General features: G+C 49.9%; 1 protein-coding gene across 2 annotated transcripts; it reads right to left on the bottom strand.

The window, feature by feature from the left end:
* Positions 1-13,123: 13,123 nt before the first annotated feature.
* LOC136520981 (cysteine synthase-like) lies at positions 13,124-16,498 on the bottom strand. 2 transcript variants are annotated; one of them, XM_066514694.1, is made up of 8 exons: positions 16,483-16,498; positions 16,267-16,415; positions 15,989-16,116; positions 15,323-15,525; positions 15,086-15,211; positions 14,688-14,846; positions 13,661-13,854; positions 13,124-13,422 (listed from the first exon to the last, which is right to left on the bottom strand). In XM_066514694.1, exons 2-8 carry the CDS (start codon positions 16,372-16,374, stop codon positions 13,297-13,299), a joined length of 1,044 nt encoding a protein of 347 aa, XP_066370791.1. In that variant the 5' UTR covers positions 16,375-16,415; positions 16,483-16,498; the 3' UTR covers positions 13,124-13,296. The 2 variants fall into 2 exon arrangements, with proteins under 2 accessions (XP_066370791.1, XP_066370793.1); XM_066514696.1 differs by lacking the exons at positions 15,086-15,211; positions 16,483-16,498 and having other exon boundaries at positions 16,267-16,468.
* Between the last annotated feature and the right edge of the window lie 1,834 nt (positions 16,499-18,332).

Raw genomic sequence — 18,332 nt, 5'->3', positions numbered from 1 at the left:
TCAGGCGGAGCAGATAAAGTAAGGCGCTCAAGTCAACCGCAATACCGAGGATCGTACCCTGCACACCTACAGGACAGTTCTGACAGGCCATGTCAGAAGGGTGCTTTGCAACCTTCTAGACATGTCAGAACATGAACAGTGTTGTGGGCGCCGATATTTGTCCTACAGTATGGTAGGCGCCGACATTATCCATACCATATGCATCTGGGCGTCAACAGTATTATGGGCGCCGACAAACCGTCTTGTGCCGACGGCGTGGGCAACGAGACTAGGTAGCACACACACTCTCTTTCTCTCACTTGTAAAGCCATCCCCTTCATCTATAAAAGGAGATGCGCTCTCTTCCAAAGGACGATAGACAACACAAACGATCGATTCCAGGACCGATTTCGACGATTCATTCGGACGATGGATCACTCTGACTCCCTCTGCTAGGCTCTAGAACTCTAAAGCCACACGGAGCATACGTTCCAATACTTAGCGCACGTTGGGGCTCCCGTCACTCTTGGCTCTTTGGTCCAGACTCCGACCGGACCTCTGACACCCCCATCCTATTCCCTCTCATTTGTAACCCCATAGCAAACTTCGAGCACCTGGGCTTAGGAATAAAGTCACCGACCGACTCAAACTGGACGTAGGGCACGTTGCCTAAACCAGTACAAACCCTGTGTCATTGAGTGCTAGGCCACATCCGATCACAATGTACGGCAAAACTACAAATATTTTTGTGTTGGTCACTTTTCGCACAGACAGTTGGCGCCGTCCGTGGGGAGGACGCCGTACATTCACGCTTTGGCCCCGTTCGCTTGTCTTAAATTTGGCTTGTTCGGCTTGTTTTTTCAGTCGGAACAGTGTTTTTCTCTCACAACAATTCAGCCGGAACAGTGTTTTTCAGCCAGTTTCAGCCAAAATTCAGACCAGCGAACGGGGCCTTTTAGTCATCGGATGGCCCACCTTTCCACCATCTTCATCATGACGGGCTCAAGCGATTTGATTCGCTTTGGCTCGCTGGAGTTTCCCACGCTCCCACCTGTTGGGACGTGGGTTCCTCCCATCTTCGAGCTGTTCCAGACCTTCCTCTTCGGAAGCCTGAACTTCGTCGCCGACCAGCTCGGCGTGCTTCACCTTCGCGAGGAGGCACTTGTCCCGGGAGTAGGCTCCGCTATGCAATCTGGCTCCACTTTTCAGCCTCAAACAATGCTGCGGAATACGAGGCCCTCATCAATAGACTACACATCGCCATCGAGCTCCGCGCTACGCGGTTGTACGTTCGCGGTGACTCGGAGTTGGTCATCAACCAAGTCATGAAGGAGTCCTCTCATAAAAGCCCCCTAATGGCAGCATACTACTAGGAGGTGCGCAAGCTCGAGGACAAATTCCAGGGGATCGAGCTACACCATGTCCCCCGTAAGGACAACAATGCCGCTGATTTTCTCGCAAAATTGGCTGCCAGGTGGGGATGGGGTCTTCATCAACGACCTTCACGAGCCGTCTGCCCACATCCTGGAAGGTCCGATCTAGACACATTTCGACACCAACCTAGTGCTTGGGGGCTCTGACCTTGGTGCCTCCATGACGACGTCGCCCGCTGACGTCGCCGTGGTAGCACTCGATTAAATCGACTAGCGAGCCTCGCTACTCGCCTACCTCCTCGAGGAGATTCTTCCACCAGAAAGGACTAAAGCGCAATGAATCGCTCGATGCGCCAAGACATTCATCGCACTCGGTAATGAACTTTACAAATGAAGTTCGTCGGGAGTACTCATGAAATGCATCCCCACCGACCAAGGGAGACAACTCCTCCTTGAAGTCCATGCTGGAATCTATGGACATCACGCAGCCCCGAGGTCGCTGGTCGGAAAAGCCTTTTGCCAAGGTTTTTACTAGCCCACTACGCTGCGAGATGCAGAGGAGGTCATCCGTAGGTGTGAGCGATGCCAGTTCTACACTCGGCAAACTCACTTGCCGGCACAGGAGCTCCAAACCATCCCCATCATCTGGCCATTTGTGGTCTGGGGCCTCGACATGGTAGGACTCCTCAAAAAAGGCCCGGGCGGCTTCACTCACCTACTCGTAGCAGTGGACAAATTCACCAAATGGATAGAGGCGAAGCCCATCACCAACATTTGTTTGGAAGAGGCGGTCAAGTTCTTCCTTGACATCATCTACCATTTCGGTGTTCCTAATTGTATCATCACTGACCACGAAACTAACTTCACCGAGAAGAAGTTCCTGGACTTCTATGATGGATACGGCATTAGGATCGGCTGGGCCTCGGTCGGACATCCACGTACTAACGGTCAGGTCGAACGGGTCAATGACATGGTCCTCCGAGGACTCAAGCCACGCATCTTCGACTGGCTCAATAAGTATGCTGGGCGATGGGTTGCAGAGGTCCCAGTGATCCTCTAGAGCATGAGAATGACCCCAAACTGATCCATAGGATTCACACCTTTCTTCCTGGCCTACGGAGCTAAAGCGGTATTGCCCTCCGACCTCGACCACGGCACCCCAAGAGTGAAGGCCTTTGATCGAGACTGAGCCACGGAGGCTCAATAGGACACGGTCGACCTACTCGAGGAAGCTCGTGAGATGACCGTCATCTGCTCCGCTCGCTACTAGCAAACTCTCCGCAGGTATCATGAAAGAAAAATCAGAGGGAGGATCCTCAAGGTCAGAGACCTCATGCTCTGAAGAACCCAATCAACCAAGGAGAAACACAAACTCTCTCCACCATGGGAAGGTCCCTATATGGTGATCGAGGTGATCCGACCGGGCGCCTACCGACTGAAGGACGACAACGGCAACGTTCTCACCAACACTTAGAACATCGAACAGTTATGTCGTTTCTTCCCCTAAAAATTCGGCCTTACCACTTTCTTTCATTCAACGTTTGCTTCTACAAGCACCCTAGCCCGAACACTTTTGGCTCAGGTCACTCGGGGGCGCCATGAGGGTGTGATACCACCTCTCTTTTTTACTATCACATAGTAAATACTTTTTACCCGAACGAAAGGGTAGTCCGTTCCTTTAATTACCCTACGTAACTTTGTTTTAAAACTCTCGACCGATCACACCCCGCCATGACCTACGGTTACGAGCAGCTGAGCCTCACGGGCCACGCCTGGGTTCTTAAGGTTGCAGCCTATGGGTCAAATGGGCAGGTTCGAAAAAGAAAGGATAAAAAACAAAACTATGCTAGGGTAAAAACAAGGAACGAATGGGACAAGCTTCCCCTTACCAAGTGATTCCATCACAAAACAAAAGTATTCATGAATACAAACAATTGTTCACATGGGGGCTCCCCCATGAACTTATCCTTTACATTTGCTGACTATTTCTACCCTAAATTCTATTATGGCCGCCCGATGGCATCGGCTGATGGCGCGACTGACGAAGATAAGGGCCGCTCGCTCTTCGATGGGGCGATGTTCGGATCGGTCGGAGGCAGGATGACTCTCGCTTCCAACCTGGACTCCACCTCATCCACAGGTTGGATAACGTCTTCTTGACGCACGCCTTCAGCCATGCTCGCACGGCGAGCCTCCATCACCCACTATGTGGAGACTTGCTTGGCAACCATCTGTGGGCATGGCACCAAGCTCTCCCCGAGCACATGGATGGCATCCGCGCTCTAGCCGTCGGTGTACCCTCTATAGATGGTGGTGAAGTCTAGGCCTAGGTGGTGCGTCACCACTGAGGTCAGCACCCCCAATGTCCCGTAGAACATCCCATCGGAGATGAGCGCCCAAACCTCGTTCAGGACCTTCGCTAGCTGGATGGCGAGTGTGCTAGTGCTCGGCGCCAACCCGAACACCTCCGAAACGACCACCTAGGCGATGTTGTGGATCTAGTCGAGGTCCCCCTCGAGAGCACATCACACTTCAAGGGACTTGGCTAGCACCTCCGTGCTTCGACCGATCGCCGCCTTGGCCATCTCCAGCTCCCGCTCTAGAGATCTAAGTTTGACGCCCAGTTCTAAAAAAGGACGACAAGTTCAGAAGTAAAGGAAGGGAAAAACTGACGCATCAACCAAAGGTGGAACAGGTACATACTGAGGCGAGTGTTCTCGAGGATGGAGAGTCCTTCCTCCTGCCGAGTCACCTTCTCGCGCAGCCGAGCGTTCGACTCCTCCGCCTAAGCACCTACCCCCAGAGCGCAAGCACTTCTAGGTCAACCTTCGACCGGGCCTTCCACTCCAACTATAGAGCATCCAAGGACTTCTAGAGTGCCACCTTAGTCTCCACCAGTCCTCGCTCGGCAGCAGTCGCCCGTTCCGTCGCAAGTAGTTCTATCGCCCGAGCCCCCGTCGCCTCAGCCGCCCGGTCTTGGGACTCACGACGGGCAGATTCTAGCTGGCACTCAAGCTCGGTGACCCACCATGACTTCCTGCACCATCCGACCATGTTCCTCCTAGAGGAAACAGGACTTGTGGATCGATGTTGTCTCCAACTCTTGTAAAGCAAGAAGCAAGCACGCTAAGACAGTCAGTGGAAGACCAAGGAGTTGAGGACAAACACTAAAAACATAGAAGGCTTACCTCAGTGATGCACGGCAAGTCGACTGAGACTGCCCAATGGACGAGCTTAACCCGTTCCAAGGCCTCCTTGCGCTTCACCTTGGATTAGGCGAGGTCGGACTCCATCGATAGTCCGCTCTCCTCTAGGAAGTGCCACAGTGCCACCTCCTCCTCATCGTGAAGGATGAACTGAGCCTTTCTTGGGTTGCCAGGGCAGGGCCACACCAGCTGGTGGGTCGCCCCCAACCCGCTGGAAGATCTAGCTACCATAACATCGTGCGACGACCGGACCACCGCCAGCTCCTGCGATGGTGGGATGACCGGCGGCTCCACCCTCTCACCTGCCTCGCCGAAGCAGGGGATCTCCACTACCTCGACCTCACGGCCCACTGGTGGATGTTCTGCCTCCGGCCTAGCCACGTCACCTCCCGACACCTCTAGCTCCGACTAGGAGGGCGAGCCGTGCGTCCCTCTACCGGGTGAGTCAGGGAGCCTAGTCTCCCTCCTCTCTTCCGCCGTAGCTGGTGCAGGAGGGATCGCAAGGGTCACCTCCAACCCAACCTCTGCTGTCGCCATGAGGATCACCGCCATCACCACTATTGCCGCTGTCGGCGTGCCCACGACTAGCCAGGAGGGCGCAACCCTCAGAGGGGAAGGTCACACCGCCGCCAGCCTACTTTCCCCGCCTGCTCGTTGCGACTCGCTGCAGGCTGGGTCTCCACTCCTCCCGCATGGGAGGCAGGGTGATGCTCAGTCCCATCAGTACCTGGCCGCTCTCAAATAAGTATAGGTCAATCGCGCTAAAAAAACTCAACCATGAGATCGAAAAAGGAACATGGATACATACCTGTACGAAAGCGGTAGGGACTTGAAGCCCTGACCCACTGGCGATGAGCTCGTCGAGTGAGGACCGCTCACGGGTAGCGACCCATGCCCCCCTCACATCGACCGAGGGAGGTGTCGACCCGGCCAGTTCATGATTGGCTCACAAGTCGCCGTGACCGCCGACTCATGGCGCACCCATTGAAGCAACTGACGGGGCATCTCCCCATTGTGGGTCATGCTCACGCACCGACCCTAAAGATGCGGGGGTGCGGGCATGCTCCTCTGGCCGACCGATGTGCCCCGCCACGCTCAGAGCAGGGGGGCGAAGGCAACGACGTCTCAAAAGGATGCGGCGACCACGACCGCTTCCTCTCTCGCTCAACGGTGGTGTCCGAGCTCACGGTGTGCTTCCTCGATGTAGGAGCATCACCGTGCCTCTCCACATCCCTCCCACCGTCGATGGATGTGGCCATAGGCGCACGGTGCTCCACCGAGGTTGCGCTGATGCCTCTATCTCCATCATCCTTGGACATGCTCACATCACCACCCATCTCCGTGGGGTCCTCCAACTCGAGCTCAGTCTCTGCGTCGCTCCGGTTTTCACCGGCCCGCACCCGCCGGGCGATCTCCATCTCCTTCATGTGCCTCCTCCAAGCCTTCTCAGTTTTCTTCTTCTTGGTGGCTGCTGCCTCCTTCAGGGCAGCTTGCCGAGCCACACACTCTGGCCCCCCTTGGAAGGTGCGGCCAAGATCTGTAACCCATAAGTCCCTACAAAATGGACGACTCGAAGTCAAAACAAAGGAAAGCAAGAGAAAAAGGTCACGGAATAAGAAGAGGGGATCATACCAGATTGGACAGCTTCATGGCATGGAGAGGACTAGGCTTTCTGTCGAGGGACTCTTGGGCCCTCAGTTGTAGCACCTGATCGAGTCAGCTCTAGACTTCGTCCTTTGCTAACTCCTCCAGCGAAGCGCGATCGGGGTCTGTTGGGCTAGATTACATCCACAACGGCCTCCTCCTCTTCACCAATGGGGTGACTTGATGGTGGAAGAAGGTATGGAACACTCGTAGCCCATCGAGGCCATGCTGCACTAGCTTCTGGAGCTCTGCCTCGATGACCTCTAGCTTGTTCTGCCGACTGGCGGGACCCCACGACCAGCTCTCCTGCCTCTCTGGCCTCCTTTCGGTGAATGGTGGGAACGACGCCTTCACTGGGTTCCTGATGTAGAATCCACTCCCATGCCATCCCCGATTGGAGTCATAGGGGGAGTACGTGGGGTAGGAGCTCAGGTGGCCTCGGCTTCTTCTACAACTGTGAAGCCCCCAACCGGCGTGGTCCTGGGCAGGCTTCCCCTCCGACAAGGCTCGCTCGGTGAAGATCCACCAGAAGAAGTCCACGTGCGGCTCCATCCCGAGGAATGCCTCGTAGACTGGTCATGAAGCCAGCAATGTGCAGCACCCCAGTCGGATTGAGGTACTGCAACTCCTAGGCCCCACTCATTGAGGAGCCCACGCAAGAACCTAGTGCGTAGGATATCCTAGCCCGCACTCATGGAAGGCTGAGGAAGGAGACAACCTCATTCGGCCCTAGGTTGCCGGAACTAGCTTCCCTAGCGCAGGAGCCCTCTAGTGCGCCACCTCCTTCGACAGGAAGCATCCCCTTCTCGGTGAAGGCAGCCAGCACCACCTCGTCCATGTTGGATGGCCTCCAGTTCGACATTGCACTTCGGATTTACGAACGGATCTGTGAGTTCTCCTCTCCCTCACTTTACTATCTCTCACTTAGAAACCGCCGTGGCGCATGAACGCGCTTGGCAAAGAGGAAGAAGGGGGAGAGGCAGCAGGTGGAGAATAGGTGAAGGTAGGGGACGAAAACCCCCACCCTTCCCATATTTAAGGAGGAAAGGCAGCAGTTGGAGAAAGGCGAAGGAATAGGGTGAAAAACCATCTCTCTTCCCCTATTCAATGCAGATAGGCATGCGGTGGGACGTGTCCTGACTGATGGGATGCGCCCTACCCAATGAAACGATGCATGGTTAAACGAGACATGGGACGTGTCCTGACTGATGGGACACACCCTGCCCAATGAAGCGACGCCTGGTTAGACGGGATGTGGCCTAGGCATGGCCCACCACTACCGCATGTCGAGCGCAAGAAACAAGGCGCAAATGACCCTCCGCCTTCTCGGGCAGGGTTTGGAAGGGCCCACCGATGGGATCTCTATCGAGAAGAGACCAACAGGCTTCTTGAGTCGATCGGACGGCTCAGGCGACTACCGAGAGATAGATACGGAAGACTAGGATGCTTGCACAAGTTACACCAGCCCCAACATGAACGTCGGACCTAGACCCCGCACTGACATATCCGGTAAAAGCTCCCAGAACTAGTCACTCGTGCCATTGAGCTAACATTACTGACCCCCACTTTTCTTTATATAATCATCCATTCATCCATTTTCATTCATAAAATCATTCATTCATCCCATACATCCAAGCATTGCATATGCAATTGTTGCATCACAACGCTTCATGTTGCGTCATGAAGCGGTAGTCGCCTCATTCGACATGAGCGACGATCGACCGAGGTTCGAAGGCCGGCCCGAGAAGGGCTTGAGGCCACCTCGTGTCAAATAGAGCCAGGGGAGAAAACACAGATAAGCCCCAGCGGCCCTCGCCTGATATGCTCAGAAGTAGATAGGGTCATCTCAACCTTCTCGTTCGATCCTAACCTCGAGCCATGCCCATAGAATCTCCATCGAGGGGAGGCCAGCGGGCCACCTGAGTTGATCTCCGGAATGACCCAGGCATCTACTAGGACACGGGTTAAGGAGCAGTGGAATGCCACATGAGGGCTATGCTGACCCTGTTATGAATGACAGACCCGGATTCCACTCGAACGTGCCCATTAGCGAGCTCACCGAGCACGACGCTCGAGCCATCGAGGCAAGCGACATTAGCTCAGCCCCTCCAGTTGTGGAAACCACGGACGGGGTAATGCACGGAACTAGACCAACCCCTACCGAGCCCAACGGGGCTCAGGGGCTTAGGTCGCCTAACACCAACTTGGGAAATCACCCGACCACGCAGGTCGCGGATAGGACAAAAATGGATGAACACCCCAAATGGCAGAAACACAGGAGTCTGTGGACCCAGGAAAGAGTTCCAAGATACTAAGCCTCCAACCAACTCACTAGTCAGACGCAGGCTCAGGGGCTACACCCACCGGGTGCGCCCACGTGCACCCGCTGGCAAGTCAGAAAACCCCCCAAATGATTCTACCCAAATCGCCCGGGGCTCAGGGGCTACACCCACCAGGTGCGCTCGCGTGCACCCGCTATCAAAACAAAAAAAATCCCCCAGATGATTCTACCCGAATCGCCCGAGGGCTCGGGGGCTCCTGTCGGGTTCATAAACCCGGGGTCCCTAATGAGCCTGCTTCCCAGCAAAAGCTTGGCCAGCAAACGACGCGCAACTCCTAAGCCGACCCAGATACCTAAACGATAGGTCAGAAGAGCGATCCAGTCTCTGACAGGAAGGCCTGGCCAAGGAGGGGACAACGCTCGCTTCCGACTTCGACCTGCTTCTCCGACTGGAAGGCCTAGCCAAGGAGGAGATGACGCTCTCTAACTCTGACCCGCTTCTCCGACTAGGAATACACTAAACATCTGCTTATGGCTCTTCTCCAACCGGCATGGTCGGAGCCGACTAGGAACTACCAAACAGGGATGCCCGCTCGGTAAAGACCCAAGAATCAGGCGGAGCAGATAAAGCAAGGCGCTCAAGTCAACCGCAATACCGAGGACCGTACCCTGCACACCTGTGGGACAGTTCTGACAGGCCATGTCAGAAGGGTGCTTTGCAACCTTCTAGACATGTCAGAACACGAACAGTGTTGTGGGTGCCGACATTTGTCCTACAGTATGGTAGGCGCTGACATTGGCCATACCAGAAGAACACAATGGATCCTACCACATGCATCTAGGCGTCAACAGTATTGTCGCCACCGACAAACCTTCTTGTACCCGATGGTGTGAGCAACAAGACTAGGTAGCACACACACTCTCTTTCTCTCACTTGTAAAGCCATCCCCTTCATCTATAAAAGGGGATGCGCTCTCTCCCAAAGGATGATAGACAACACAGACGATCGATTCTAGGACCGATTCCGACGATTCATTTGGACGACGGATCACTCTGACTCTCTCTACTAGGCTCTAGAACTCTAAAGCCTCACGGAGCATATGTTCCAATACTTAGCGCACGTTGGAGCTCCCGTCACTCTTGGCTCTTTGGTCTAGACTCCGGCCAGACCTTTGACACCCCCCATCTTATTCCCTCTCGTTTGTAACCCCACAGCAAACTTCGAGCACCTAGGCTCAGGAATAAAGTCACCGACCGACTCAAACTGGACGTAGGGCATGTTGCCTGAACCAGTATAAACCCTGTGTCATTGAGTGCTAGGCCACATTCGATCACAACGTACGACAAAACTACAAATATTTACGTGCTGGTCACTTTTCGCACCGACATCTAGAATACCACCAAGTTTATAGAAAATATGTAATGACATCTAGAATATAAGTAAGTGCACTGTGGGGGATATGACCCCTGGTATCCATAAGACAAGACATGGGGCGCACTATCAGAGGTGGCCCAGCCCACATGATCAAGGCGTGCACGGCACTGGTCGATGTGCACCGCAAGATATTGTACAGTACCAAATAGGATACTTTCCTTATAACCCTATCCCTTCAGAGTATATAAGGAGAGACAGGGGTCCCCTAGTCGACATCTACATATCATACAATGCAATACATCAGAACACAGGATGTAGGTATTACGTCATACTGATGGTCGAACTTATCTAAATCTTGTGTCTCGGTGCTTGTATTACCATCTAGTTCATATTACGCGCACCCCCACCGATTCATCTACTACCGTGGGTATATCCCTCGGTAGACTGCCGACCAGATTTCATCGATAGTGGCGCCCACCATGGGGCTTGTGCGCGCTGATCCCTGGCGAACCAGATGGCGAAACTCAAGATCAACATCCTTCATGGCAACTCGGCGGATCGCGTCGACATCCTTCGACAACCACGGTGCATGTCTTCGTACGCGGATTGACATCGCCAAGCTCTGACTACGTCCGTCCTACTCCAACACAAGATCAACTTCGTTCTAGCCGTCAAGCGAGCCGCTAAGCGAACTACTCACGTCACCAACCAGATAACGCCATACGCTACCGACCAGATATTCTGTCTAAAGCTAAGTCATGCTTTAATATTTTTTTAAATATTCTCCAATCTTTGTATATCGCCATAATATTTCTCCGAGCTGTTTTCTCCATGTTTGCTCTCCAAACGATTTTCTTTCATGTATACCATCTTAAAGATGACATATAGCTAAGTCTAAGGCGAACCCTCGAACAGTCATGTTGACGCTCGGATGTCCCTAGAGACGGCCCTGTCTTCGCTCCTCCCTACATATGCACGAGTGTCTGCCCTTTGTGTTATGGGTGGTTGGCAGCGGCTCCTTAGCGACGCTTTGTTCTTCCTACACGCACACGGGCTCCGCGCTCCGTGTTATGGTTAACAGGCTAGCTAGGGCTAGAGACTCAGCTACACACTAACTGGTCGGGCGGTTTGTATTAAATATAAATACATCTTCATACCAACTGATCACCGAGCACATACGCTATTTCATCACCATTGCTGATTTTTTTCCGGAGTTCATATATTTTTACATCATGTACTACCCGTTCTACATATTTATATTATAGGATCATCGTCCAGGTGATTAGACCACCTGGTGCTCGGACTTCTCCACCGATCAACTGGTCGAACCACTAGGTTCATGGACTTCATCGCCGACCAGTTGATCGGACTATTCGCCGGTCGTTTCTACTCAATGCTCACTTCGCCGTCGACTAGTTGACCGGATTGTTCGTCGCTCGTGCTTCATCATCAGCTACGCCGGGGACTCCTCAGTGCTCGAACATCGCTGGCTATGCCGGGGACCCCTCGGTGCTCGGACATCGCCAGCTACGTTGGGGACTCCTCGGTGCTCGGAACATCGCCATCTACGCCAGGGACTCCTCGGTGCTCGAACATCGCCAGCTACGCCGGGGACCCCTCGGTGCTCGGACATCGCCAACTACGCTGAGGGACTCCTCAGTGTTTGGATTCTTCGTGCAAACATCGCCAGCTAAGCTAAGGACTCCTTTGGTGGTCGAATCTTGCTACGTCTCATCGGTGTGCTATCAAGATGCTCCATGCTGTTCTGATCAGGGTGCTGATCTTGGACAGCACATCTAGGGTCTTGATATGCGCATGTCAGATGACGTCGGCAAGCTTTCAGACTTCTTTTCTTTGACCCTACTACAAGATTCATTCTTTATCTTCCAGCAGGCTCAGGGACTAAGTGGCTACACTTCACCTGGCGGTGAATGTAGTGCTTATTTTTTAATTTACCCTCCTTATTGACGGAGTCTAAGTGGCTACACTTCTCCTAAGTGGAAGAATTTTCAAATTTTATCCTTGAGCCCCTTACATCCTTCTAGCAAGCTTTACTTGGCTAAGTCCGAGGTCTCCTAATCAGTTAAACTGGTCGGCATCGACCTTCACCGCCCAGGTCATCAGTTAAACTAGTCGGTTTCGACTTCCACTGCTCGGATCACCAGTTAAACTAATCGGCTTCACGTCAAAGTTCTCGGACTTGTTCAAGACAACGTTGCTCAAATGATACAAGGCGCTCGGGGACTAGCTGTGGGGGATATGACCCCCGGTGTCCATAAGATAAGACATAGGCCGCACCATCAGAGGTGGCTTAGCCCACACGATCAAGGCGTGCACAGCTGGTCGACGTGCACCGCAAGATATTATATAGTACCAAATAAGATAATTTCCTTGTAACCCTATCCCTCCAGAGTATATAAGGAGAGACAGTGGTCCCCTAATCGACATATACATATCATACAATGCAATACATCAGAACACAGGGTGTAGGTATTACGTCATACTGACGGCCGAACCTGTCTAAATCTTGTGTCTCGGTGCTTGTATTACCATCTAGTTCGTATCACGTGCACCCTCACTGATTCATCTACTACCGTGGGTATACCCCTCGGTAGACTACCGATCAGATTTCGTGGACATGCACTGTCAAGACATTAATTTGGTGTTGTAATGTTGGCACCTTTTTTATAGACTTAGTTAAAGTCAGAGAAGTTTAACTTAGAACAAAACCAAAGTGACCTATAATTTGGAACGAAGAGAGTAGTTAATTAACTAGTCCATCAATCCTTGTTCCTGCATGGACTACAACTTTAGAACACATAAAGTATTAAAAAATACAGAACAAGATTTATGGTGTCATGAATCTAGATTTTGACATTCATTTTGATCTTATTAGTAGTTGCAAATATTTTATCCTGAGGGGAAATAGATTGGAGATGAAGAATATTATCAGAGAACTCTAAATTTACTCTAGTGTATCTTTTTATTGTCTAGAGACTTGATGTAAACAAGCATATAACTGTTCTCTTCCATTTTAAAAAAGATTTATAAATATACAGAGTGAATAAATACCGTATGAAGATAAAGATTCACTGTAAATCTGTTTTTCTTTCCTTTAAAAAAAATAAAACATCATACCGATTCTGAGGCAGTTTGTTTGGTTTAGCAAATTATACGATCAACCAAATTTGAAATAATCGTAGGACTCCTTAATTAGATCGTTGTCTATTTTCTAGAATTTTAAAAATTTTAATCCTGGGACACATTAGTTCGTTGTCCATTTCTCCTCCAGTTAATTCATACATTTTCCTTGAGTATAAATTCTGAAGCAAAATCACGCAATTCATTGCGGTATAACCGAATATCAGCTACATGCAACACATGCCGGCCGTTACATGGAAAATATCCCACGGTCCTCTTCTGAATACAGGATCAAATTCAAAATGTCATGGCAATACACTCCTCTCTAACAGCAGCAAACAGGTCAGAGTTCATGTATCTCTCGCCGCCGGTTGGAAACATGGTGACAATCATCTTTCCCTTATTTTCTTCTCTCTCTGCAACCTAAAGGTACATTCATTTCAAGGTTTACTAAAAAAATCAGAATAGAAATACTCCCTCGTTCCAAATTTTAAGATGTTTTGTTTTTTTTTAAAATATTCCTGTTACCGTATATCTAGACATACATAGTGTATATCAAAGTACATAGAAAAAACTATCTAAAAAATCCAAGACTTTTTATAATTTAGAATGGAGGGAGTAACAACTAATGGAAGAAATTTTAGTTAGGATTGTTGCAAACCTTCAAGCAAGCTGCCAAGTTCGCTCCAGATGATATGCCCACAAGAAGGCCCTCCTCCCTGGCCAACCTGCTCGCGTTCACCATCGCCTCCTCAGTTGTCACTGTGACAACCTCATCAATAACTGATCTGTCCAGTACTTCAGGTACAAATCCTGGTCCTATTCCCTGAATTTTGTGTTTGCCTGGTTCACCACCTGAAGGACAACAATACTATGTCATTATCATTCAGTGTGGAAATGGACTGTTATTGTTCAGTGCAGAAAAACGTCGCTCTGTGCTCGTCCAACTGTGCCTGATAATAGGCATAGAGCATTCGACTTTAAAGTGGAAAACTGATGGGCCATCAATCGCCCTGTTCGCTTGGGCTTGTTTGGCTTATAAGCCGTACTTTTTCAGCCAACGAACAGTATTTTTCTCTCACACCAAATCTGTCAACAGTACTTTCAGCCATGGTTTATCAGCCAAACAAGCCCAAACGAACAGGGCGAATACAGGAGAACCCCTCTTTGGATCCTATCATTTTTTTTTTGAATTGGAAACTAGTTCGCGGACCAAGCTATTTGGCTTGGAATTTGACATCCGCAACTTTCCAAAGTTTAGATATAGACTTGTCTTAAATTCATGCCTGAGAGATAGAACTAAATTTTGTCGATCCCCACACTCTGTTTTTGGTCTGCAACTTATACCACGCTCTTCGACTCACTCACCGGCAGCCTGCAGCAGTGCAACATACAAGTCTCTCCACCATGTGACTAACAACAGCACACAAGTACGTTCCCCATGCGGCCCAAATTGTGATTCTTGGAATGGATTTCGATTCTAAGGATCCAAACAGGCCGGAATGGAAAATGAAGTATCTCTAAAGAAACATTAGCTACTTAAAGGAATACTTTCTGAGCGCATAACACTCAATATAACACATTTTTTCTCTGCCTCCCTAACTTCCTATATATACCAAGATCATATTCGTTCCAAAGATCATAGTAACCTAATTAATGATAATTGATGTTTCTGAATGGTGTACTACCTGAAACAACTGGACTCTCTGCAGGCTCAACACAGATGATCTTGATACTGGGGTTTTGCATCTTCAGATACATCCCAACACCAGATACCGTACCTCCTGTGCCTGAACCAGCTACAAATATGTCCACCTTGCCAGCAGTGTCCTTCCAAATCTCAGGTCCTGTATATCAATCAGTCCACATCAACAACATGCAAGGTATTATGATATCATGTAGAAAGTAGAAACAACATTGTCACCTGTACCAGTTCCAGCAAAGTATATTAAATAGGATAGAAACTACTAACTATCACTACTCTGTAATAAATTTCAGGAGAAATGAGTTCGTCTGACGTCTGCATAAGCTTACTCATGTGTACTGAAATAAAAACATCATATCCAAACTCATTCGGTAACCATACCAGTCCATCTAATATGTGCTTCAGTATTTGCTTTGTTCGAGAACTGATCAAGAACATGTACATTGGGCAATTCTTTTTTGAGCTGCTCAACCTTCGCACTTACGCCCGGGAACCCAAGGCTTGGATCTGCATATGTCACACTCAAGGGGAGTTCGGCCATACAATATTAATTCCACTGAATTTACACTGCCACTAATAATACTAGGTGCTTCAGTAGCTTCCTGGAAATTATCTTACCTGTTAAATACAGCTCTGCACCCATGTATCTCAACAGGATCTGCTTATCGAGCGAGTATTGACCTGGCATAACTGCAACGAACCTGTAACCCTTGCGAATAGCAATGAGGACTAATCCCAACCCCATGTTACCGCCTGTTGGCTCCACGAGTGTTGTGACACCAGGTGAAATCAACCCCCTCTCCTCTGCATCTTCAATCATTCTTCGGAAGAAAATAGAAATGTTACTGTGCAGTCTGTGCTAGACTGCTAGTACAATCATATGACAGAGGAACAATAAGGGAACAAGTAGTAAGTTACAGCATAAATCCAGAAAACCTAGGACCATGAAATACTCTAGGGGTCTAGTGTTTCTGAACATGGCAAAAATGCAGGCCATACATATGTGAACTTGGGAGACTTGTGCAGGACAGGCACAAGATTGCCAGTTGACTTTTGTGTTCCCCCTTCCCAGTTTGCTATATTCCCTCCGCCCCAAACTTTTAAACGTTTTGGCTTATCTACGTAAAAAATTATGTGTCTACAAAAGCCAAAATGACTTACAATTTAGAACAGATGAAGTATTTTTCAGCTAAAAATCGAATCAGATGATCCAGAAAATGGATAACTTTAAGTTCCATCTGAATTCCCTAACCAGTAGGGTAAAAAGGAGTAAAAAGGTTAGACCTCAAAGCGCAGCGATCCTTGACGGAGCAGAGAGGCTGGTAGGCCTCCGCCTTGCCGATGATCCGGGCATCGACCCCATCCTTGCCGGCGATTCGCTTGAGCTCGATCAGAGGTGTCCACCCAATGAGCTGAAGGAATCGTCGCCCACGAACGATTAATCTCTCATGTGGCCTTATTAAGCCCAAAAGGCAAGCAGGAAGACGAAAGAGAAAGCCGAGAAAAGGCAAGCAGAAAGACGAACGAGAGAGAAGGAAGAGAACACAAGGGGCCTGCCTGACCTGCGTGACGTCAGAGACGATGTACTCCTGCTGCCCTTCGCTGCAAGCGTACGATGATGGATAGAGCAGAGAGGGAATCCCCCTCCTCCCGGCCTCCTCTCCCACCATGGATGCAGCAGCGTTTCTTGGACTCTCGCAGTCGCAGCGTGCTGTCAGTGAAGACTGATGAGTGATGACTGAAGCTTGCCTCTTGCGAGCCGCAAGAAGAGTCCTTACCAGCCGCACGTGCACTCTGAAGTCTGAACCCAAGAATGCTTACCGCTCATGCGTTCTAAAATATCTATATATAAGTTTTTTTTCTAATAAATTTAACTGAGTTTCAACAGCACGTGCACTCTAAAAATCTCAACCGACTGCTTACCGCTCCTGCCTTCCAAAATAACTCGCTTCTAGAATCGTTTTTTTTCTTCTAAATTTAACTGACCTTATAAGAAATAATATGAACAAATAAATTTGTTATAAATATATATCACGATTAATCTACTAATACTTATTACGTATAAAAAATTATTAGTAATTTTGATTCTATAGTTGGTCAAATTTAAAAGGTTTTGACTACTTAAAAAATGAGATGTGTAGTCATTTTGATGGAGAGATTAACGCCCGGACGTCTTGACGCCGCGCCCGCTACCCGTCTGTTTTTAACAATGATACCCTTAGGGCGCCTATAGATGCAGCTTCATGCTCCGCTTCACCTCGTGCTTCGCGTCTGCTGTCTGCCCATGGATGCAGCTTCATGCTTCGCTTCGCCTCGTGCTCCGTGCCTGCTACCCGACCATGGATGCAGCTTCGTGCTCCGCGCCGGCTGCCACGCCTATGGATATAGCTTTGTGCTCCGCGCCTTCTGCCACGCTCGCTTCGCTTCCCGCACGCATGCGAGGACCGCTGCGCCCAAGGGGACCACCTTCGCCTGCGCGCCCTTGTCGCGCCTGCTCATGAAACACTTGCAGCATAAAGCATTTGCTGCGACATAAGTTTGAAACAGATGAAATATTTACAACATATGTTTATGTGTATAGGCATTGCAACATATGCAACATCCAGATAAAACACTTTCAACATACGTTTGAAAGAGCTGAAACATTTGAAACATACACTTGCAATATACATGTATAGCCAATGCAACATATGTAACATCCAGATAAAGCACTTGCAACATACGTTTGAAACACCTGAAACATTTGAAACTACACTTGCAACATATGTGTATAGTCATTGCAACATATGCAACATCAGATCTACTTTTACAACATCTAGATGAAACATATGCAACATACATCTGAAACGCATAAAACATACGATTGCAACATGTGCTTATCTACTTGCTGTCCTCCAATGGATGCTCATTGACGCGGAGCTTGATGACGGCACGGAGCTCGATGCCATGGCGCGGAGGTTGGACCTTGGCTGTGCGCAGCGAGAGTCCGGACGGGAGGCGCGAAGCGCGCGGCGTGAGGCGCATGCGACGGGAGGCATTAGCAGTGCACGGCGCGAGGCACGAGGCACGGGTGGGGCGCGCGAGGCACGGGGCAGGTGGGTCCGTCCCGTCCGGCCAACCGCACGTTCGGTAGAGAGCATTACCGTAATTTTGAAACAAATGAAATAATTTTTAATACGCTATATTGGAGAAATACGGTCAGGTCCACCACCAGTGTGGCAGTGTCCATGTCGTATACTCCCTACGTTACATAATAGATGACGTTTTATAATTTGTTATGGAAACCAACGCTGAAGGCAGGACGCTTCTCAATTTCATTTCACTCTGCACGCCTCGGAGCCTGGCTCATCTGCGACTTCCCCATATTCAGGCCCAGCCTGGCTCATCTGCGACTTCCCCGTATTCAGGCCCTTAGGTTCAGATGCATGACGTTAATTGGGGAGAGTGACTGGTCCGAGCACGCGAGATGAGGGGAATCAGTGAGATAAGGGGAGCTTCAACGATCGACTCTAAGCTTAACTTCTAAATATTTTTCTCATATTTTAATAGAAGAGAGAGAAACTAGTTTTTGATAAAGAGCTATCGTCCTGTTCGCTTGGCTTATAAGCCAGTACTTTTTCAAGCCAAC

This window comes from Miscanthus floridulus, chromosome 18 (assembly GCF_019320115.1).
Source record: "Miscanthus floridulus cultivar M001 chromosome 18, ASM1932011v1, whole genome shotgun sequence".
In the NCBI taxonomy this organism is placed as follows: domain Eukaryota; kingdom Viridiplantae; phylum Streptophyta; class Magnoliopsida; order Poales; family Poaceae; genus Miscanthus; species Miscanthus floridulus.
This window is presented reverse-complemented; position numbering and strand designations above follow the sequence as displayed.

Bases quoted from the DNA above. Each gene is read 5' to 3' on its own strand.
- LOC136520981 (XM_066514694.1), bottom strand. From the start codon at position 16,374: ATGGTGGGAGAGGAGGCCGGGAGGAGGGGGATTCCCTCTCTGCTCTAT. The intron at 15,526-15,988 runs GTCTAACCTTTT...TTTCTTCCGAAG, and splicing joins AAGGATCGCTGCGCTTTGAG to AATGATTGAAGATGCAGAGG. The intron at 14,847-15,085 runs GTATGGTTACCG...ATTGATATACAG, and splicing joins AGCACATATTAGATGGACTG to GACCTGAGATTTGGAAGGAC.